The sequence below is a fragment of the Barbus barbus genome, assembly GCF_936440315.1.
Source record: "Barbus barbus genome assembly, chromosome: 13".
Lineage (NCBI taxonomy): Eukaryota > Metazoa > Chordata > Actinopteri > Cypriniformes > Cyprinidae > Barbus > Barbus barbus.
In genome coordinates, this window is record NC_136741.1 from 443,787 (window position 1) to 466,171 (window position 22,385).

The window sequence follows — 22,385 nt, forward strand, 5'->3', positions numbered from 1 at the left end:
ACTTTAGCAAAGGTACAACACAAGACTGCATGAGAGTAAAACAGAGAAACTGAGTCTGATCTCTACAGAACAACTCTCTCTGTCTGATCGGGGGCTTTTTCAGAAACTAGTTTACCAAATAAGCCAGGCTTATTTAAGTAATTCTGACTTATTTTAACTTGATTTGGTTTCTGAAAGCAAAATGATGATCTTCTGCTTTAAACTAACCCCTGGTCAGCAGCTGGTCTAACTGACCATCAGGAACACATCTATTACCTCTGACTCTCTCTCATACAATCACTTCACTTTATTATCAGTCCAAACAGAAAACTATACAGAAAATACTCCTTAAATAATCAAATAAGGGAAAACTAAATAGGCTACAACCAGCTGTATTTAATGTTTTGTGCCAAAGATGTAGGCTAATGGCCTTTTTTAAGATATATGAACACCTCTGAACACAGTTGCTGCTTGTGCTTTCAGGTAATCAACAGTTTCTAGCCATGCAGCCTTTCTCTCGGGTTTATGGCAGCTTTTATGCTTATTAGAACATTAAAACATTACAATCTAAAATTGCTCTTTAAAGCATTAAAAACACTCAATTAAAAGTTAAAATCACTGAATTAAAAATGGATATATTTGCATGACTTTCTAACATTTACAGATATAAAAATATACCGTGTCAGTTATGCACCGAGGAAAACACAATGTCTCCAATGCATTAAACAGCACAGATATATTCACTGTTTGCTATGCTGGATCGACATTAAGGGTTTAAGAATAAGCATGCACATCAACTTATCCTGACTCACTGAACCTGGATAGCATTAGTCGGATTGCATGAACTTGAATGTGGCAGATGACATCTAGGGAGTGAAGTCATGAATTAAGGAGGTATGGTTAGCTATGTATAAAGATCAGCAGTAGATTGTGCCTCAGGTCAAATATTAAGAGAGAAATTATACGTTTTCTGAAGATAACCGGGGTATTTGCATCGGTAATTAGGCCAAAGAAACAGTGGACTAGTTTTTTGTATTTGTTTGTTTCCTCCACTGTATATATATATTGTACAAGGACACTGTATGCTTAGTGTTTAAGCAGAGTTGAGCTATTTTTTGCATGTCATTTACTTTAATGAATGGTCTTTTTTGTGTTTTGAATTTATTTAGGATTTTGTGTGATTTGTTAGCTTTTTTTGCATGGTTTGATGCTCAACTCTTGCTGGGTTAACTCGTCATCACGTCACTTTCACTTGTCATTAAAATCCATAGAACCTGTCCACTCCACAAAAGGTTCTTCGGATTCATAATTTATTCACACTAAAAAAAAGAAAAGTTTTTAGGGAACAGTTTCTGTGGCATCACTGGGGCGAATCCACAAAGAGTCCAATAAAATGCTCCGTATGATGAGAATGTCTCATAAAATAAAGGTTTTGAAAGGGTGTTTTCACAGCGATGCACCAGAAGAACCATTTTTGGTTCCCCAAAGGTGAAGAACATTTTAATAATCTTAAGAACCTTTTTCCAATATAATTTTTCCTTTTTCCATGGATGCTAAGGTCCTTCGTGGAACCACTGATGCTCATGAGGAACCTTTGTTTTGTGAGGCCATAAACATTAGCCCGTTTCACAAAAATCACGTCAGCGCAGGGTAAAGTTAGTTCCGTTACATATTAGCATGCCCTTTTCTCAAATAATGCTTGCCTTTTCTGTTTTGTCTGTTTTCCAAGTTGTTGGTATATAATCTACAAAGAAATAACATTTTACTTGTTTGTCGCTCATATGCCACTCAGACCGCTGACTCGTGACATAATATGCTCAAAGCTGGATTCTCCATTGTTATTTAGTCTTTGATCACCGGTACATTTGAGCGTATTATCTCAATTTACTCAGTCATTTCCCTCGAATCACTACTTCATGATAAATTACTTAAAAATGACAAAGTTTCTGTCCAGATGCACATTTTATCCAAGAACAGGCTACATAACGAGTCCGGTTGAAGCATATTAAACTCAACGCAACAATGTAATCCGATACAATAGGCATAAAGTCATAAATCTCGTTTAATATTTATTTCCCAGGCCACATTATACAACGTAGGCCTACATTTAAGCCATAATGTTAATAATGCAAAGGAGAGCAAGTAGAAAATACAATATTACTTTAAAAATAATTATAATAACAGTGAAAAAAATTCACGTGGAGAGTCATAATGCACAGCCAGAATCAAACGAACAGAACGGCGAAACCAACTTAACTATAACTGCCACCATTTAGAATGAAACAAACTTGTATTTGATGACCCCAGCTGACGCACACAGTTAATTGTGAAATGTTTGCTCTTTGTAGAGTAAAGTACCAGCAGTTCAAGCATTTTCATAATCTCTCATTTGTATAAAAAGACTTTGATTCTCAAACTCATTCTTGTTAAGTATGACACAGCAGTCACCAGAGAAACGTTTACCCTGCAAGCGCTAGAAACATGGAAGTGTGAAAAAGGCTAATCAGAGCTGTGGGCTTCCTGTTTCAGAAGGAAGCATGTGGTTTCGTGGGCTCTTTAGCAGAGACGCTCTCACTGGAACATGTTTTTGATGTGTATGAGCTGGTCAATGTTCTCTTTGAGTTTCAGAGCCACCTCTCGGATCTTAGCGGCGAACAAGCTCTCCGAGCCCTTCTTCAGTCGCTGCGTGTCGTCTTTAGTGAAGTACGAATCCAGATCGGCAGCGAACACCTGGACGGCGCGAGTGTTTTCGCTCAGATTGTCGATGACGTCTGAGTTTCCAAGCCGCTCCGCCAGCTTCAGCACGTCTGCGGCATCAGCCCTGAGCTCCGGCCTCCTCAGATGCTTCACCTCGCCGATGATGAACTTCAGACACTCCTCCACGTCCTCCATCTGGGTCTGGTAGCTGCGGAGGATTTTCTCCACCTTCTTCCGGTCTTGAGTCTTTCTGACTTTCTTGCTGATAGCGGCTGACGCTCCGGTGACGCCTCCGGCCGCTGCCACACCGACGCCGATCCCCGCCATGGCCAGCGAGGCTCCAAAGGTCACCGGCACCAGAGCGATGCCCGCCACTATGGCCGCGGTTCCGATGGCCCCCGTGGTGCCGCCCGTGATGCCTGCGATGCGCGTTTTCTTCAGCGTCTTGTCTAGTTCGTCGGCGATGCAGTTGAGCTGGGTGATGAAGTTCATCATGCCGGTGCCACGGTGAAACAGAACATGCTGGTAGAGCTGAACTCCTGACCGGATCCGCTGAACCCGTCTGGAAGAGAAAGCAGACGGACACTGAAGCGGCCGCGTTTGACAGAAGAACAGAATAAAGTGTTCAGGTTACCTGCTCTGATCCTCCTGCGGCTCGTGATCACACAGATCATCCCACCCTACAGGACAAACACATCCACATCATCCAGACAAGAAAAGAATAAAAAGTATTGCATTACTTTACTACTTGCATGAAAAAAGTCATCTGATTATGTAACGTCTCGGTTAGGTTCCTTCTGAAGGATACTGATGAAATGGTAATCTCATTAGAGAGACCAATCTACTTTGAGTGTAAACTAAACGAGGCAATGCACATTGGCATGCGATGATTGCATCCCTTCAGGGAACGAGGGGTCAATCTCAGTGTCATGTAGATACCGACGAATTGGGAATCCCTGTGAGCCTCCTGTGAGCCTCCTGCGCTCCTTGTTAGAGAGTAGGCCAGAGCTCGCACCAGGGAGGCCAGTCACTGCTGTCTTAGCACTACCCGCTCAGTGAGATTGGATAACACTGGGAAAACGTACTCGTTCTATTTTGAACAGGAACGTTGTAGAAGCCCCAACCTTCCTGAAGGAGGTTTCAGGTGGCACTTACACATATGGATAACCGCTTAGGTACACATGGGTGATTTAGAGGTGTTGTAAACCCCTTGCAGGGATGGCAGAGAAGTCTGCCGGGGGAAACACAGGTTTAAAGCTATATTGTGGGAGAATACACATATGGGATCCACTTAGGTAACTGCATTGGAGGGTTTGAGCATGAACCGCCTTTTTAAGGTCATGCCACAGCATCTCAATAGGATTCAGGTCAGGACTTTGACTAGGCCACTCCAAAGACTTCATTTTGTTCTTCTTCAGCCATTCAGAGGTGGATTTGCTGGTGTGTTTTGGATCACAAAAATTACCCCAAGAGCGCAGCGACGACTCATCCAAGACCCCACAACAACATCTAATCTATGTGACCCTGTGCCAGAAACCAGTCATAAGGGTCAGTTTTTTTTAAAATTGAGATTTATACATCATCCGAGAGCTGAATTAATAAGCTTTGATTGATGTAAATAAGCAACCATTGATGTATGGTTTGTTAGGATAGGACAATATTTGTCTGAGATACAGCTATTAGAAAATCTGGAATCTTAGAGAGAGAGAGGGGGGGGGGGGGGGGGGGGGTTGTTATAGCCTTGGATGTCAATAATTAGACATAACATTTAGATTTTTAGTGTCAGATTTTTACCATTCACACACATTTCTCAGTACTGTGTAAAATAGATTTATGAAACGTAATGAGAATGAAATTACCATAGAAATACTCATTTTTGACAGAATGTATGCTGTTTGCATTAACAGTCAAAATGATAAAACAAACGTTCCTAAGGATGCACAAGAGTTAAATAGACCCAACAGAGAAGAGAAACCTGTGAACAACCTCGAGATGTTTGAGTTCCTACCTGCCAACAGCCCATTTCTGCCGTGCAAACCTCCATCTGACTCCTAACGAGACAAAACCATCATCAAACCTGACCGCAGCACTCATGTGGATCTAAGAGAGAGCGGAGGCGCTTTACCGTCAAACTGGAGGATGAGAAACGCTTCCCCTTCACTGCACAATCATCTCCTTCATCCTGGAGATTCACAAATGAATTATTAGCTCTTCAGTGAATAAATGCAAAATAAAGCAGTCACTTCAGTCACACATCAAAATGCCTGAATGTCATTCGAGACAAAATATCAAAGCAATAATTGATATTACTTGTAAAGAAACTAGTGCTGTCAAACAATTAATCACGATTAATTGCTTCCAAAGTTTTATTTACATAATATATCTGTGTGTACTGTGTATATTTATTATGTCTATATAAACACACACACAGTATATATTCTGAAAATATTTACATGCATTTACATGTATATATTTATATTTAATATATTATATATATTTGACAGCACTAAAAGAAACATAAAAACAAAACATTTTAACACAGACATCTGATTAAAAAAAATGTATCATTACTGATTATATAATATTTAAGAGATGCTTAATATTCAGTAATAGTGTTGATTTGAGTATCAGATGAAAACTAAACTATAAATAGTCTGAATATCGTCTTCTGTAGAGATATTGTCTGATATTTCATGGTTTGCTGCTGTACTGTATGAACAGCTCCAGAAGTAAATGGCCGTGACAGTCAGGCGAGTCTAATGTTAGTGGTGTGAGACCTGATGCTGGTCCAGCAGCGCTGAGATGTCCTCATACACGTGTGGTGCTGACGCAGCGGGTCGGGGGGGAATCGGAGGACAACGGATCTCCATGCAATTGTCATACGCTGGAGAAACGCCACATGAGCGTGTGGGCAGACTGTGTTTGACAGGTTTTTTGGGTACTGGCGGCGGCTTCACCTGAGACAAAATAATCATCAGCATTCAGAAGCAATAATGAAAACATAATGAATATCTGCTGTGGTTTTTACATCTCTTTCTTGACTGCTGTTATACACAAAATTGCCAAAGATGGAGAACACAATGAGGTCAATGTAACGTTTATCATTGCATTCACTCTATATCATACACAGAATACAGTAGGTGCTGTGAAGTGCATGTTTAAAACTCTGGGGTCGGCAAGATTTGCATACTTTTCTGCATCAAAGACACATTAAATTGATCAAAAGTGCCAGTAAAAACATTAATGATGTTACAAAAGATTTCTGTTTCAAATAAATGCTGCTCTTTTGAACTTTCTATTCATCTGTGAATCCTGAAAACTAAAATGAATCAATGTTTCCACAAAATGTGTCTTGATCAGTAAATCAGTATATTAGAGTGATTTCTGAAGATCATGTGACCCTGAAGACTGGAGGAATCACTGCAAAAATGTTGTCTTGTTTTCTAGTATAAATAAATATCTAAAACTTCTTGAATCAATATGCATTTACTTGACAAAAGAATATATTGAGTCTTGTTTTCTCGAAAAACAAATATCACAATTTTTGCATAAAACAAGCAAAAATATTTGCCAATGGGATAAGAAAAATAATCTTAATTAAAAGGCTAAACAAGATTGTTTTTCTTGCCCTATTGGCAGATATTTTTGCTTGTTTTAATAAAATTTTTAAAACAAAATTCAGAAAACAAGACATAATATCTTAAGTAATTTCACTAGTAAAGTAAATTAATCTTGATTCAAGAATTTTTAAATACTTATACAAGAAAACAAGACAAAAATATTAAGCAAGAAAATCTTTTTTTGCAGTGATGCTAAAAATTCAGCATTGATCAAAACAAAAAAAAGACATTTAAGTTAACAGATATTCACACAGAAAACACTTGATTTAAATTGCAATAAAATGTCACCGTTTTGACTGTATTTGTGATCAAATAAACGCCGCTCAGGCGAGCAGAAGAGACTTGTGAGGTCTGGTCAGACTGAGCTGGAGCGCTGCAGCGAGGCTTTACTCCGTCGGGCAGCACTTGCACATACAGAGGGACGCAGTGATGGTCAGCTGGACGCCCATCAGAACCCAGCATGATCCTCCTGAGAGAACAATACAAACCATAACAACAGAAAACAAATGAACAGAGACATCATCTCATACTCACTGCACCTTTGCCTTTAAACACACGAATGTTAGACATGCAGCTCCACATCATCTCTGAGTTAAAGCATAACTTACAGTCAGATCGTGATGCTGCTTTGCTTCCTAACAGGAAGCTCTGAATCAAACGTGTCTTCACTCAGTCCAAGCGTCTCTGTCTGATCTCTCACTGAGATACAGATGGACTCGTCTGTCCAGACGCTCTGCATTCTTCTGCTGGATCTGTGCAGGTGAGAGTTTAGTTTCATCAGGGTTTAGTCGACTACACACAGTGCTTTTCCTCTGAATTTATTCATTTTGAAAGTGATGGAGTGATGTATAGAGAACCAAACGTTTGAGAAAGAAATGACCAAACATCAGCCTGTGTTTCACTGAGCTCCAGCTCTATTTGTGTGGTATTCCTGCTTGATATCAAACTAACCCGTCCTTCACACGCTCACACTGGATCTTACACATGTGCTCAAGCACCTTTAGCAGAACATCATGTTGCTTGCAGACAGTTTGGAAAGAATCTTAATGCATCGGGAAAAAAATCAGAAAAAAGCTTAAAGATACACTACCAGTGAAAAGTGTTTGAACAGTTCATGTTTCTTAAAGAAGTCTCTTCTGCTCACCAAACCTGCATTTATTTGCTCCAAAATACAGCAAAAGCAGCAATATTGTGAAATATTTTTATCATTTAAAATAACTGAATATGTGTTAAACTGTAATGTATTTCTGTGATCTGCAGCTGTATTTCCAGCATCATTACTCCAGTCTTCAGTGTCACATGATCTTCAGAAATCATAATAATATACTGATTTACTGATCAACAAACATTTCTGATTATTATTATATATGAATAGAAATCCAAAGATCAGCATTTACCTGAAATATAAAGCTTTTGTAACATTATACCATTCAACAGCTTGGAGCCAGTATCATTTTTTTGGGGGAAAGAAATTAATACTTTTATTTATCAAGGATGCTTTAAACTGATCAAAAGTGATGATAAAGACATTTATAATGTTACAAAAGATTTCTATTTCAGATAAATGCTGTTCGTCTGAACTTTCTATTCATCAAAGAATCTTGAAAAAATGCACTCAGCTGTTTTCAACATTGATAATAATAATAATGTTTGTTGATCAGTAAATCAGTATATTATAATGATTTCTGAAGATCATGTGACACTGAAGACTGGAGTAATGATGCTGGAAATACAGCTGCAGATCACAGAAATACATTACAGTTTAACACATATTCACAGAGAAAACAGCCGTTTTAAATAAAATATTTCACAGTATTTCTGCTTTTGCTGTATTTTGGATCAAATAAAAGCAGGCTTGATGAGCAGAAGAGACTTCTTTAAAAACTAAAATCTTCCAGTTCAGAGAGTTTTGACTGGTAGCGTATAGTTCACCCAAAAACGATCATAATGTCATTAAAACCAACCTGTATGAGTTTCTTTCAGCGGTTGAATAAATAAGTTATTTTGAATAATGTGTGTAGCTATTTACTTCCATAGTATTTTTCTCCATACTACAGAAATCAATGGGTACCGTCAACATTCTTCATTATATCTTCTTTTGGGTTCATCAGAAGAAACTCAATTTTCAGTTTTGGGTATATTATTGCTTTAATTCAACACATGTTAATAACACTTTAAAAACAGACTGCTTTAATGGATGGGTTCAGTCTCTGTACTCTGTAACTCTCAGTTATACAGCTGCAGTATTACACGGGTCTCTGCTTTCATTTCCATTTATTCATTCCTTATTTCTCAAAATACACATTCAAAACTGTCTAAACAGAAGTTCAACATCAGCGTATCTGCAGTCCAGCTTCAGTCCGAGATGATTCCAGACAGAAGTGTTATCGTCCCACGGCATATATCAGCGATTTGAGAAATATTCCTTCTGGAACTTCTGGAAGTCCTTCTCAGTGAAGACGGATTTCTCCTCTGGTTTGGAGACGGGCGGATCGGGCCGATGACAGGCGCGGCGACCCGAATGCTGCTGGACGATCTAAAGAAACACACGATAGATCATTACACACCATCACTGACAGAATCTGTGTGTGACCTGATGAAGCTGGAGGAGATTCAGACCGCTCTCGTGTCTCTGCTCTGGGTTTTACTCCCAGCGCCCAGGAAATACTGCAGATTTGACTTCAGCTGACTCTTCTTCTGCTTCTTTCTGTATTCGTCTGAGGAAAACAGAGACACTCATCAGCTGAGAACGAGAATCTGAAGCAGAGCAAGTCATATTAATGTTAGTCTGCTCAACCTGAACAGTACGTGAAGAGGGAATGAGGAGTTGAGCAGGCTTACAGAGGTTTGATTGGAATAATAATAATAATAATAATAATTCATTACATTTATATAGCGCTTTTCTAAGCACTCAAAGCGCTCTACATTGTGAGGGGTGGTGTCTCCTCGTCCACCAGCAGTGTGCAGCATCCACCTGGATGATGCGACGGCAGCCATAGTGCTCCAGAACAGCAGCACACACCAGCTACAGGTGGAGAGGAGACAGTGATGAAGCCAATCAGTGTAAGGGGATGATTAGGAGGCCATGATGGTCAGAAGCCAATGGGCAAATTTGGCCAGGATGCCAAGGTCACACCTCTACTCTTTTCAAAAGACATCCTGGGATTTTTAATGACCACAGAGAGTCAGGACCTCGGTTTGGCGTCTCATCTGAAAGACGGTGCTTTTTTACAGTATAGTGTCCCCATCACTATACCGGGGCGTTAGGACCCACACAGACCACAGGGTGAGCACCCCCTGCTGGCCTCACTAACACCTCTTCCAACAGCAACCTAGTTTTCACAGGAGGTCTCCCATCCAGGTACTGACCAGCTCAACCCTGCTTAGCTTCAGTGGGCAACCGGTCTTGGGCTGCAGGGTGATATGGCTGTAATGAATTTAGGGGTCTTTGGGCAGGTTTTAAGTAGGTTTGAGATCGTCTGAGCTGGTTCGAGAGGTTTTGAGCAGGTTTGCTGGTATTTAAGCAGGTTTGAGATTGTCTGAGCTGGTTTAAGCAGGTTTTAAGTATGTTTTAGATTGTCTGAGCTGGTTCGAGAGGTTTTGAGCAGATTTGCTGCTGTTTAAGCAGGTTATAAGTAGGTTTGAGATCGTCTGAGCTGGTTTGAGCAGGTTTTAAGTAGGTTTGAGATTGTCTGAGCTGGTTTGAGGCATTTTGAGTAGGTTTGCTGGTGTTTAAGCAGGTTTTAAGTAGGTTTGAGATCGTCTGTGCAGGTCTGAGCTGGTTCGAGAGGTTTTGAGCAGATTTGCTGGCGTTTAAGCAGGTTTGATATTGTCTGAGCTGGTTTGAGCAGTTTTGAGCAGGTTTGCTGGTGTTTAAGCATGTTTTAAGTATGTTTTAGATCGTCTGAGCTGGTTTGAGCAGGTTTTAAGTAGGTTTGAAATTGTCTGAGCAGGTTTGAAGAGTTTAGAGGATGTTTGAGGGAGTTTGAGGAGGTCAGACTCACCCAGAGCAGACCGGATGTGTTTGTCTTTGACCGTGTTTTTGCTCCGCGCCGATCTTCCGGGTCGCTGCAGCTGCTGGATCCGTCTCTGAACGCCCTGCTTCTCGCTGCTGATCTGCTCCATCAGCGCAGACTTACGAGAGATGCTCTTCTTCTGCTTACGCTTCACTCCATCTGCAAGGAGACATATATAACCACGCTTTTTATAAATACCACTTTGCCTAGTGACTGGGAGAATGAACCTATTCGAAGCTTTGAATCAATTGCTAGTGAGCGCTCGATATATCACTAGTGACACCTGCTGGTCAAAAGTGTGTAAATGCAACAAAAACATGCTTAAAAACAGCTCTTCAAACCCATTGCAAATGTTTGATGTTGCAAATTAATAAAAGTATAATACATTAAATGCCATAAAAATAATAAAATACCATTAAATATGAGGTGTCTGTATAATATGTGGTTTTTAAATGATTTTATATGAATTTGCAGGGCTTGTTTTGTTTGTTTTAAAGGCAGCTTGTAAACAGAGGCCATAAGACACTTAACTACTACTCATCCTTTTAATTACACAAGTGTCTCGTGACTGTGGCAGTTTGATACGCAAATTGATACGAATGCACATTTTATCCAAGAACAGGCTAGATAAACGAGTCCGGTTGTAGCATATTAAACTCAACGCAACAATGTAATCCGATACAATAGGCATAAAGTCATAAATCTCGTTTAATATTTATTTCCCAGGCCACATTATACAACGTAGGCCTACATTTAAGCCATAATGTTAATAATGCAAAGGAGAGCAAGTAGAAAATACAATATTACTTTAAAAATAATTATAATAACAGTGAAAAAAATTCACGTGGAGAGTCATAATGCACAGTAATCCCATAATGCACAGCCAGAATCAAACGAACAGAACGGCGAAACCAACTTAACTATAACTGCCACCATTTAGAATGAAACAAACTTGTATTTGATGACCCCAGCTGACGCACACAGTTAATTGTGAAATGTTTGCGCTTTGTAGAGTAAAGTACCAGCAGTTCAAGCATTTCCATAATCTCTCATTTGTATAAAAAGACTTTGATTCTCAAACTCATTCTTGTTAAGTATGACACAGCAGTCACCAGAGAAACGTTTACCCTGCAAGCGCTAGAAACATGGAAGTGTGAAAAAGGCTAATCAGAGCTGTGGGCTTCCTGTTTCAGAAGGAAGCATGTGGTTTCGTGGGCTCTTTAGCAGAGACGCTCTCACTGGAACATGTTTTTGATGTGTATGAGCTGGTCAATGTTCTCTTTGAGTTTCAGAGCCACCTCTCGGATCTTAGCGGCGAACAAGCTCTCCGAGCCCTTCTTCAGTCGCTGCGTGTCGTCTTTAGTGAAATACGAATCCAGATCGGCAGCGAACACCTGGACGGCGCGAGTGTTTTCGCTCAGATTGTCGATGACGTCTGAGTTTCCAAGCCGCTCCGCCAGCTTCAGCACGTCTGCGGCATCAGCCCTGAGCTCCGGCCTCCTCAGATGCTTCACCTCGCCGATGATGAACTTCAGACACTCCTCCACGTCCTCCATCTGGGTCTGGTAGCTGCGGAGGATTTTCTCCACCTTCTTCCGGTCTTGAGTCTTTCTGACTTTCTTGCTGATAGCGGCTGACGCTCCGGTGACGCCTCCGGCCGCTGCCACACCGACGCCGATCCCTGCCATGGCCAGCGAGGCTCCAAAGGTCACCGGCACCAGAGCGATGCCCGCCACTATGGCCGCGGTTCCGATGGCCCCCGTGGTGCCGCCCGTGATGCCTGCGATGCGCGTTTTCTTCAGCGTCTTGTCTAGTTCGTCGGCGATGCAGTTGAGCTGGGTGATGAAGTTCATCATGCCGGTGCCACGGTGAAACAGAACATGCTGGTAGAGCTGAACTCCTGACCGGATCCGCTGAACCCGTCTGGAAGAGAAAGCAGACGGACACTGAAGCGGCCGCGTTTGACAGAAGAACAGAATAAAGTGTTCAGGTTACCTGCTCTGATCCTCCTGCGGCTCGTGATCACACAGATCATCCCACCCTACAGGACAAACACATCCACATCATCCAGACAAGAAAAGAATAAAAAGTATTGCATTACTTTACTACTTGCATGAAAAAAGTCATCTGATTATGTAACGTCTCGGTTAGGTTCCTTCTGAAGGATACTGATGAAATGGTAATCTCATTAGAGAGACCAATCTACTTTGAGTGTAAACTAAACGAGGCAATGCACATTGGCATGCGATGATTGCATCCCTTCAGGGAACGAGGGGTCAATCTCAGTGTCATGTAGATACCGACGAATTGGGAATCCCTGTGAGCCTCCTGTGAGCCTCCTGCGCTCCTTGTTAGAGAGTAGGCCAGAGCTCGCACCAGGGAGGCCAGTCACTGCTGTCTTAGCACTACCCGCTCAGTGAGATTGGATAACACTGGGAAAACGTACTCGTTCTATTTTGAACAGGAACGTTGTAGAAGCCCCAACCTTCCTGAAGGAGGTTTCAGGTGGCACTTACACATATGGATAACCGCTTAGGTACACATGGGTGATTTAGAGGTGTTGTAAACCCCTTGCAGGGATGGCAGAGAAGTCTGCCGGGGGAAACACAGGTTTAAAGCTATATTGTGGGAGAATACACATATGGGATCCACTTAGGTAACTGCATTGGAGGGTTTGAGCATGAACCGCCTTTTTAAGGTCATGCCACAGCATCTCAATAGGATTCAGGTCAGGACTTTGACTAGGCCACTCCAAAGACTTCATTTTGTTTTTCTTCAGCCATTCAGAGGTGGATTTGCTGGTGTGTTATGGATCACAAAAATTACCCCAAGAGCGCAGCGACGACTCATCCAAGACCCCACAACAACATCTAATGTATGTGACCCTGTGCCAGAAACCAGTCATAAGGGTCAGTTTTTTTTTTATTGAGATTTATACATCATCCGAGAGCTGAATTAATAAGCTTTGATTGATGTAAATAAGCAACCATTGATGTATGGTTTGTTATGATAGGACAATATTTGTCTGAGATACAACTATTAGAAAATCTGGAATCTTAGAGGGGGGGGGGGGTATTATTGCCTTGGATGTCAATAATTAGACATAACATTTAGATTTTTAGTGTCAGATTTTTACCATTCACACACATTTCTCAGTACTGTGTAAAATAGATTTATGAAACGTAATGAGAATGAAATTACCATAGAAATACTCATTTTTGACAGAATGCATGCTGTTTGCATTAACAGTCAAAATGATAAAACAAACGTTCCTAAGGATGCACAAGAGTTAAATAGACCCAACAGAGAAGAGAAACCTGTGAACAACCTCGAGATGTTTGAGTTCCTACCTGCCAACAGCCCATTTCTGCCGTGCAAACCTCCATCTGACTCCTAACGAGACAAAACCATCATCAAACCTGACCGCAGCACTCATGTGGATCTAAGAGAGAGCGGAGGCGCTTTACCGTCAAACTGGAGGATGAGAAACGCTTCCCCTTCACTGCACAATCATCTCCTTCATCCTGGAGATTCACAAATGAATTATTAGCTCTTCAGTGAATAAATGCAAAATAAAGCAGTCACTTCAGTCACACATCAAAATGCCTGAATGTCATTCGAGACAAAATATCAAAGCAATAATTGATATTACTTGTAAAGAAACTAGTGCTGTCAAACAATTAATCACGATTAATTGCTTCCAAAGTTTTATTTACATAATATATCTGTGTGTACTGTGTATATTTATTATGTCTATATAAACACACACACAGTATATATTCTGAAAATATTGACATGCATTTACATGTATATATTTATATTTAATATATTATATATATTTGACAGCACTAAAAGAAACATAAAAACAAAACATTTTAACACAGACATCTGATTTAAAAAAATGTATCATTACTGATTATATAATATTTAAGAGATGCTTAATATTCAGTAATAATGTCGATTTGAGTATCAGATGAAAACTAAACTATAAATAGTCTGAATATCGTCTTCTGTAGAGATATTGTCTGATATTTCATGGTTTGCTGCTGTACTGTATGAACAGCTCCAGAAGTAAATGGCCGTGACAGTCAGGCGAGTCTAATGTTAGTGGTGTGAGACCTGATGCTGGTCCAGCAGCGCTGAGATGTCCTCATACACGTGTGGTGCTGACGCAGCGGGTCGGGGGGGAATCGGAGGACAACGGATCTCCATGCAATTGTCATACGCTGGAGAAACGTCACATGAGCGTGTGGGCAGACTGTGTTTGACAGGTTTTTTGGGTACTGGCGGCGGCTTCACCTGAGACAAAATAATCATCAGCATTCAGAAGCAATAATGAAAACATAATGAATATCTGCTGTGGTTTTTACATCTCTTTCTTGACCGCTGTTATACACAAAATTGCCAAAGATGGAGAACACAATGAGGTCAATGTAACGTTTATCATTGCATTCACTCTATATCATACACAGAATACAGTAGGTGCTGTGAAGTGCATGTTTAAAACTCTGGGGTCGGCAAGATTTGCATACTTTTATGCATCAAAGACACATTAAATTGATCAAAAGTGCCAGTAAAGACATTAATGATGTTACAAAAGATTTCTGTTTCAAATAAATGCTGCTCTTTTGAACTTTCTATTCATCTGTGAATCCTGAAAACTAAAATGAATCAATGTTTCCACAAAATGTTTGTTGATCAGTAAATCAGTATATTAGAGTGATTTCTGAAGATCATGTGACCCTGAAGACTGGAGGAATCACTGCAAAAATGTTGTCTTGTTTTCTAGTATAAATAAATATCTAAAACTTCTTGAATTAATATGCATTTACTTGACAAAAGAATATATTGAGTCTTGTTTTCTCGAAAAACAAATATCACAATTTTTGCATAAAACAAGCAAAAATATTTGCCAATGGGATAAGAAAAATAATCTTAATTAAAAGGCTAAACAAGATTTTTTTTCTTGCCCTATTGGCAGATATTTTTGCTTGTTTTAATAAAATTTTGAAAACAAAATTCAGAAAACAAGACATAATATCTTAAGTCATTTCACTAGTAAAGTAAATTAATCTTGATTCAAGAATTTTTAAATACTTATACAAGAAAACAAGACAAAAATATTAAGCAAGAAAATCTTTTTTTGCAGTGATGCTAAAAATTCAGCATTGATCAAAACAAAAAAAGACATTTAACAGATATTCACACAGAAAACACTTGATTTAAATTGCAATAAAATGTCACCGTTTTGACTGTATTTGTGATCAAATAAACGCCGCTCAGGCGAGCAGAAGAGACTTGTGAGGTCTGGTCAGACTGAGCTGGAGCGCTGCAGCGAGGCTTTACTCCGTCGGGCAGCACTTGCACATACAGAGGGACGCAGTGATGGTCAGCTGGACGCCCATCAGAACCCAGCATGATCCTCCTGAGAGAACAATACAAACCGGAACAACAGAAAACAAATGAACAGAGACATCATCTCATACTCACTGCACCTTTGCCTTTAAACACACGAATGTTAGACATGCAGCTCCACATCATCTCTGAGTTAAAGCATAACTTACAGTCAGATCGTGATGCTGCTTTGCTTCCTAACAGTAAGCTCTGAATCAAACGTGTCTTCACTCAGTCCAAGCGTCTCTGTCTGATCTCTCACTGAGATACAGATGGACTCGTCTGTCCAGACGCTCTGCATTCTTCTGCTGGATCTGTGCAGGTGAGAGTTTAGTTTCATCAGGGTTTAGTCGACTACACACAGTGCTTTTCCTCTGAATTTATTAATTTTGAAAGTGATGGAGTGATGTATAGAGAACCAAACGTTTGAGAAAGAAATGACCAAACATCAGCCTGTGTTTCACTGAGCTCCAGCTCTATTTGTGTGGTATTCCTGCTTGATATCAAACTAACCCGTCCTTCACACGCTCACACTGGATCTTACACATGTGCTCAAGCACCTTTAGCAGAACATCATGTTGCTTGCAGACAGTTTGGAAAGAATCTTAATGCATCGGGAAAAAAATCAGAAAAAAGCTTAAAGATACACTACCAGTGAAAAGTGTTTGAACAGTTCATGTTTCTTAAAGAAGTCTCTTCTGCTCACCAAACCTGCATTTATTTGCTCCAAAATACAGCAAAAGCAGCAATATTGTGAAATATTTTTATCATTTAAAATAACTGAATATATGTTAAACTGTAATGTATTTCTGTGATCTGCAGCTGTATTTTCAGCATCATTACTGCAGTCTTCAGTGTCACATGATCTTCAGAAATCATAATAATATACTGATTTACTGCTCAACAAACATTTCTGATTATTATTATATATGAATAGAAATCCAAAGATCAGCATTTACCTGAAATATAAAGCTTTTGTAACATTATACCATTCAACAGCTTGGAGCCAGTATCATTTTTTGGGGGAAAGAAATTAATACTTTTATTTATCAAGGATGCTTTAAACTGATCAAAAGTGATGATAAAGACATTTATAATGTTACAAAAGATTTCCATTTCAGATAAATGCTGTTCGTCTGAACTTTCTATTCATCAAAGAATCTTGAAAAAATGCACTCAGCTGTTTTCAACATTGATAATAATAATAATGTTTGTTGATCAGTAAATCAGTATATTATTATGATTTCTGAAGATCATGTGACACTGAAGACTGCAGTAATGATGCTGAAAATACAGCTGGAGATCACAGAAATACATTACAGTTTAACACATATTCACTTAGAAAACAGCCGTTTTAAATAAAATATTTCACAGTATTTCTGCTTTTGCTGTATTTTGGATCAAATAAAAGCAGGCTTGATGAGCAGAAGAGACTTCTTTAAAAACTAAAATCTTCCAGTTCAGAGAGTTTTGACTGGTAGCGTATAGTTCACCCAAAAACGATCATAATGTCATTAAAACCAACCTGTATGAGTTTCTTTCAGCGGTTGAATAAATAAGTTATTTTGAATAATGTGTGTAGCTATTTACTTCCATAGTATTTTTCTCCATACTACAGAAATCAATGGGTACCGTCAACATTCTTCATTATATCTTCTTTTGGGTTCATCAGAAGAAACTCAATTTTCAGTTTTGGGTATATTATTGCTTTAATTCAACACATGTTAATAACACTTTAAAAACAGACTGCTTTAATGGATGGGTTCAGTCTCTGTACTCTGTAACTCTCAGTTATACAGCTGCAGTATTACACGGGTCTCTGCTTTCATTTCCATTTATTCATTCCTTATTTCTCAAAATACACATTCAAAACTGTCTAAACAGAAGTTCAACATCAGCGTATCTGCAGTCCAGCTTCAGTCCGAGATGATTCCAGACAGAAGTGTTATCGTCCCACGGCATATATCAGCGATTTGAGAAATATTCCTTCTGGAACTTCTGGAAGTCCTTCTCAGTGAAGACGGATTTCTCCTCTGGTTTGGAGACGGGCGGATCGGGCCGATGACAGGCGCGGCGACCCGAATGCTGCTGGACGATCTAAAGAAACACACGATAGATCATTACACACCATCACTGACAGAATCTGTGTGTGACCTGATGAAGCTGGAGGAGATTCAGACCGCTCTCGTGTCTCTGCTCTGGGTTTTACTCCCAGCGCCCAGGAAATACTGCAGATTTGACTTCAGCTGACTCTTCTTCTGCTTCTTTCTGTATTCGTCTGAGGAAAACAGAGACACTCATCAGCTGGGAACGAGCATCTGAAGCAGAGCAAGTCATATTAATGTTAGTCTGCTCAACCTGAACAGTACGTGAAGAGGGAATGAGGAGTTGAGCAGGCTTACAGAGGGTTGATTGGAATAATAATAATAATAATAATAATAATTCATTACATTTATATAGCGCTTTTCTAAGCACTCAAAGCGCTCTACATTGTGAGGGGTGGTGTCTCCTCATCCACCAGCAGTGTGCAGCATCCACCTGGATGATGCGACGGCAGCCATAGTGCTCCAGAACACCAGCACACACCAGCTACAGGTGGAGAGGAGACAGTGATGAAGCCAATCAGTGTAAGGGGATGATTAGGAGGCCATGATGGTCAGAGACCAACGGGGAAATTTTGGCCAGGATGCCGAGGTCACACCTCTACTCTTTTCAAAAGACATCCTGGGATTTTTAATGACCACAGAGAGTCAGGACCTCGGTTTAGCGTCTCATCTGAAAGACGGTGCTTTTTTACAGTATAGTGTCCCCATCACTATACCGGGGCGTTAGGACCCACACAGACCACAGGGTGAGCACCCCCTGCTGGCCTCACTAACACCTCTTCCAACAGCAACCTAGTTTTCCCAGGAGGTCTCCCATCCAGGTACTGACCAGCTCAACCCTGCTTAGCTTCAGTGGGCGACCGGTCTTGGGCTGCAGGGTGATATGGCTGTAATGAATTTAGGGGTCTTTGGGCAGGTTTTAAGTAGGTTTGAGATCGTCTGAGCTGGTTCGAGAGGTTTTGAGCAGGTTTGCTGGTATTTAAGCAGGTTTGAGATTGTCTGAGCTGGTTTAAGCAGGTTTTAAGTATGTTTTAGATTGTCTGAGCTGGTTCGAGAGATTTTGAGCAGATTTGCTGCTGTTTAAGCAGGTTGTAAGTAGGTTTGAGATTGTCTGAGCTGGTTTGAGGCATTTTGAGTAGGTTTGCTGGTGTTTAAGCAGGTTTTAAGTAGGTTTGATATTGTCTGAGCTGGTTTGCTGGTGTTTAAGCATGTTTTAAGTATGTTTTAGATCGTCTGAGCTGGTTTGAGCAGTTTTGAGCAGGTTTGCTGGTGTTTAAGCATGTTTTAAGTATGTTTTAGATCGTCTGAGCTGGTTTGAGCAGGTTTTAAGTAGGTTTGAAATGGTCTGAGCTGGTTCGAGAGGTTTTGAGCAGATTTGCTGGCACTTAAGCAGGTTTTAAGTAGGTTTGATATTGTCTGAGCTGGTTGGAGAGGTTTTGAGCAGGTTTGCTGGTATTTAAGCAGGTTTGAGATTGTCTGAGCTGGTTTAAGCAGGTTATAAGTAGGTTTGAGATCGTCTGAGCTGGTTTGAGCAGGTTTTAAGTAGGTTTGAGATTGTCTGAGCTGGTTTGAGGCATTTTGAGTAGGTTTGCTGGTGTTTAAGCAGGTTTTAAGTAGGTTTGAGATCGTCTGTGCAGGTCTGAGCTGGTTCGAGAGGTTTTGAGCTGATTTGCTGGCGTTTAAGCAGGTTTTAAGTAGGTTTGATATTGTCTGAGCTGGTTTGAGCAGGTTTGCTGGTGTTTAAGCATGTTTTAAGTACATTTTAGATCGTCTGAGCTGGTTTGAGCAGGTTTTAAGTAGGTTTGAAATTGTCTGAGCTGGTTTGAGCAGGTTTGCTGGTGTTTAAGCATGTTTTAAGTATGTTTTAGATCGTCTGAGCTGGTTTGAGCAGGTTTTAAGTAGGCTTGAAATTGTCTGAGCTGGTTCGAGAGGTTTTGAGCAGATTTGCTGGCATTTAAGCAGGTTTTAAGTAGGTTTGATATTGTCTGAGCTGGTTGGAGAGGTTTTGAGCAGGTTTGAGATTGTCTGAGCTGGTTTAAGCAGGTTTTAAGTATGTTTTAGATTGTCTGAGCTGGTTCGAGAGGTTTTGAGCAGATTTGCTGCTGTTTAAGCAGGTTATAAGTAGGTTTGAGATCGTCTGAGCTGGTTTGAGCAGGTTTTAAGTAGGTTTGAGATTGTCTGAGCTGGTTTGAGGCATTTTGAGTAGGTTTGCTGGTGTTTAAGCAGGTTTTAAGTAGGTTTGAGATCGTCTGTGCAGGTCTGAGCTGGTTCGAGAGGTTTTGAGCAGATTTGCTGGCGTTTAAGCAGGTTTTAAGTAGGTTTGATATTGTCTGAGCTGGGTTGAGCAGTTTTGAGCAGGTTTGCTGGTGTTTAAGCATGTTTTAAGTATGTTTTAGATCGTCTGAGCTGGTTTGAGCAGGTTTTAAGTAGGTTTGAAATTGTCTGAGCAGGTTTGAAGAGTTTAGAGGATGTTTGAGGGAGTTTGAGGAGGTCAGACTCACCCAGAGCAGACCGGATGTGTTTGTCTTTGACCGTGTTTTTGCTCCGCGCCGATCTTCCGGGTCGCTGCAGCTGCTGGATCCGTCTCTGAACGCCCTGCTTCTCGCTGCTGATCTGCTCCATCAGCGCAGACTTACGAGAGATGCTCTTCTTCTGCTTACGCTTCACTCCATCTGCAAGGAGACATATATAACCACGCTTTTTATAAATACCACTTTGCCTAGTGACTGGGAGAATGAACCTATTCGAAGCTTTGAATCAATTGCTAGTGAGCGCTCGATATATCACTAGTGACACCTGCTGGTCAAAAGTGTGTAAATGCAACAAAAACATGCTTAAAAACAGCTCTTCAAACCCATTGCAAATGTTTGATGTTGCAAATTAATAAAAGTATAATACATTAAATGCCATAAAAATAATAAAATACCATTAAATATGAGGTGTCTGTATAATATGTGGTTTTTAAATGATTTTATATGAATTTGCAGGGCTTGTTTTGTTTGTTTTAAAGGCAGCTTGTAAACAGAGGCCATAAGACACTTAACTACTACTCATCCTTTTAATTACACAAGTGTCTCGTGACTGTGGCAGTTTGATACGCGCTCTGAACCACTGGGACCCTGGAGCACTAAACCAGTCAGAAGGGCCAATCCTGTGAAAACTGAGATGTATACATAATCTGAAAGCTGAATAAATAATCTTTCCATTGATGTATGGTTTGTTATGATAGGACAATATTTGTCTGAGATACAACTATTAGAAAATCTGGAATCTGAGGGAGCAAAAAAATCTAAATATTGAGAAAATCTCCTTTAAAGTTGTTCAAATGAAGTTCTTAGCAATGCATATTACTCATCAAAAATTAAGTTTTGATATATTTACAGTAGGAAATTTACTAAATATACCTGTGCTACTGATGACTGCTTCTGTGCTCCAGACACATATAATTCACATGTTTTGTGCTCCAGACACATATAATTCACATGTTTTGTGCTCCAGACACATATAATTCACATGTTTTGTGCTCCAGACACATATAATTCACATGTTTTGTGCTCCAGGGACAGAAATGATTCACAACAGTTTCGAAGCTTCTACACAAACAAACACAGACTTTAATCGTCTAATTACCTTTCTCGCTGAATAATTCAAGCCCTCTTCGGATCATAGATGCTGACATGTTCAAACTGATGAATAAAGTGAAGATAAACGTTGATAAATGTAGTGTTGAGAGAAGAGTTCAGTGTTTTCGTGCCATGTGCATGCAGCGCGTGCATCACAACACAGACTCGAGCGGAAACACGAGCTGCAGCAGAAAGGTTCCGCCTGATTCAACGCTTCTTCTTCTTCTTCTTCTTCTTTAGCTTATTGGTGGTTGGCAAACTAACTTATAGTGCATTTCCGCCACCTACTGAGACGGAGTGTGGAGTAACAAGATAAAAAAACAACAAAAAAACAATATATTCAAATTATTTTAATTACATTTGTGACCTTTACAGATTCTAATAATAACTTGAAAACTTGTGAAGAATTACTCAATAAATTCTGAATTGATAACCCACTTAAACCTATATCCGTAATTATATTTTGTAGTTTTAACCTTTCATTTCTATATCTGGTGCATTCTAACAGAGCATGCTCTACTGTCTCTGGTTTTTATTATTACAGAACCCTGACTCATGTGTCTCTATAAGATTTAAAGAATGATTAAGAGCCGTATGACCTGTACGGAGACGAGAAATCACCACATCTCATGACCTACTTCTCTTTCAGTTCTGTCCCTTTCCCTCATTACCCCATCTCTCTTGCCAGTAGCCTTTAATTACTCTTTTAATTATTCCTTTAACCTCAACCTGCTTCAAGTCCTTCAGTATTTCTGAATGTCTTCTTAGCTAAAACATCTGCTTTTTCGTTTCCTTCCACCCCGACATCAGCCGGAACCCAAACTAAATAAATATTTTTCCTTTGATGTTGAAAACTATTTAATAAGTGAATGATTTCTATTAGAATATTTGATTTGCCATACATAATACTAATAAGCCTGAATATGAATCTGAACATATTACCATATTTGT

At 40.0% G+C, this 22,385-nt stretch overlaps 4 protein-coding genes across 6 annotated transcripts; all 4 read right to left on the reverse strand.

The window, feature by feature from the left end:
- Positions 1-1,154: 1,154 nt before the first annotated feature.
- LOC306879400 (uncharacterized protein) lies at positions 1,155-7,040 on the reverse strand. 2 transcript variants are annotated; one of them, XM_079432323.1, is made up of 7 exons: positions 6,905-7,040; positions 6,585-6,765; positions 5,454-5,633; positions 4,802-4,858; positions 4,685-4,727; positions 3,311-3,356; positions 1,155-3,238 (listed from the first exon to the last, which is right to left on the reverse strand). In XM_079432323.1, the coding sequence occupies exons 2-7, from the start codon at positions 6,756-6,758 to the stop codon at positions 2,551-2,553; spliced, it is 1,188 nt and encodes a 395-aa protein (XP_079288449.1). In that variant the 5' UTR covers positions 6,759-6,765; positions 6,905-7,040; the 3' UTR covers positions 1,155-2,550. The 2 variants fall into 2 exon arrangements, with proteins under 2 accessions (XP_079288449.1, XP_079288450.1); XM_079432324.1 differs by having other exon boundaries at positions 1,531-3,238; positions 6,836-6,908.
- Positions 7,041-8,429: 1,389 nt separating this feature from the next.
- On the reverse strand, positions 8,430-10,498 carry LOC306879708 (active regulator of SIRT1-like). The gene is made up of 3 exons (XM_079432851.1): positions 10,301-10,498; positions 8,916-9,013; positions 8,430-8,832 (listed from the first exon to the last, which is right to left on the reverse strand). Exons 1-3 carry the CDS (start codon positions 10,419-10,421, stop codon positions 8,701-8,703), a joined length of 351 nt encoding a protein of 116 aa, XP_079288977.1. The 5' UTR covers positions 10,422-10,498; the 3' UTR covers positions 8,430-8,700.
- A 413-nt stretch (positions 10,499-10,911) lies between these two features.
- LOC306879705 (uncharacterized protein) lies at positions 10,912-16,202 on the reverse strand. Of its 2 annotated transcripts, none has more exons than XM_079432847.1 (7): positions 15,877-16,202; positions 15,557-15,737; positions 14,432-14,611; positions 13,780-13,836; positions 13,663-13,705; positions 12,308-12,353; positions 10,912-12,235 (listed from the first exon to the last, which is right to left on the reverse strand). In XM_079432847.1, exons 2-7 carry the CDS (start codon positions 15,728-15,730, stop codon positions 11,548-11,550), a joined length of 1,188 nt encoding a protein of 395 aa, XP_079288973.1. In that variant the 5' UTR covers positions 15,731-15,737; positions 15,877-16,202; the 3' UTR covers positions 10,912-11,547. The 2 variants fall into 2 exon arrangements, with proteins under 2 accessions (XP_079288973.1, XP_079288974.1); XM_079432848.1 differs by having other exon boundaries at positions 11,004-12,235; positions 14,432-14,769; positions 14,820-15,737; positions 15,877-15,958.
- A 1,191-nt stretch (positions 16,203-17,393) lies between these two features.
- Positions 17,394-21,666, reverse strand: LOC306879707 (active regulator of SIRT1-like). Its single transcript, XM_079432850.1, has 4 exons — positions 21,442-21,666; positions 20,313-20,483; positions 17,887-17,984; positions 17,394-17,803 (listed from the first exon to the last, which is right to left on the reverse strand). Exons 1-4 carry the CDS (start codon positions 21,488-21,490, stop codon positions 17,672-17,674), a joined length of 450 nt encoding a protein of 149 aa, XP_079288976.1. The 5' UTR covers positions 21,491-21,666; the 3' UTR covers positions 17,394-17,671.
- Positions 21,667-22,385: the final 719 nt, after the last annotated feature.

Coding starts and splice junctions, on each gene's coding strand:
- LOC306879400 (XM_079432323.1), bottom strand. CDS start 6,758: ATGCTGGGTTCTGATGGGCGTCCAGCTGACCATCACTGCGTCCCTCTG. Junction 4,859..5,453: donor CGCTGCTGGACCAGCATCAG/GTCTCACACCAC, acceptor GTGAATCTCCAG/GATGAAGGAGATGATTGTGC. Junction 3,239..3,310: donor CCGCAGGAGGATCAGAGCAG/GTAACCTGAACA, acceptor TTTCTCTTCCAG/ACGGGTTCAGCGGATCCGGT.
- LOC306879708 (XM_079432851.1), bottom strand. CDS start 10,421: ATGGAGCAGATCAGCAGCGAGAAGCAGGGCGTTCAGAGACGGATCCAG. Junction 9,014..10,300: donor ACACATCCGGTCTGCTCTGG/GTGAGTCTGACC, acceptor TGTTTTCCTCAG/ACGAATACAGAAAGAAGCAG. Junction 8,833..8,915: donor AGAGCAGAGACACGAGAGCG/GTCTGAATCTCC, acceptor GTGTTTCTTTAG/ATCGTCCAGCAGCATTCGGG.
- LOC306879705 (XM_079432847.1), bottom strand. CDS start 15,730: ATGCTGGGTTCTGATGGGCGTCCAGCTGACCATCACTGCGTCCCTCTG. Junction 13,706..13,779: donor TCTCATCCTCCAGTTTGACG/GTAAAGCGCCTC, acceptor TTGTCTCGTTAG/GAGTCAGATGGAGGTTTGCA. Junction 12,354..13,662: donor CAGAAATGGGCTGTTGGCAG/GTAGGAACTCAA, acceptor TTTGTCCTGTAG/GGTGGGATGATCTGTGTGAT.
- LOC306879707 (XM_079432850.1), bottom strand. CDS start 21,490: ATGTCAGCATCTATGATCCGAAGAGGGCTTGAATTATTCAGCGAGAAA. Junction 17,985..20,312: donor ACACATCCGGTCTGCTCTGG/GTGAGTCTGACC, acceptor TGTTTTCCTCAG/ACGAATACAGAAAGAAGCAG. Junction 17,804..17,886: donor AGAGCAGAGACACGAGAGCG/GTCTGAATCTCC, acceptor GTGTTTCTTTAG/ATCGTCCAGCAGCATTCGGG.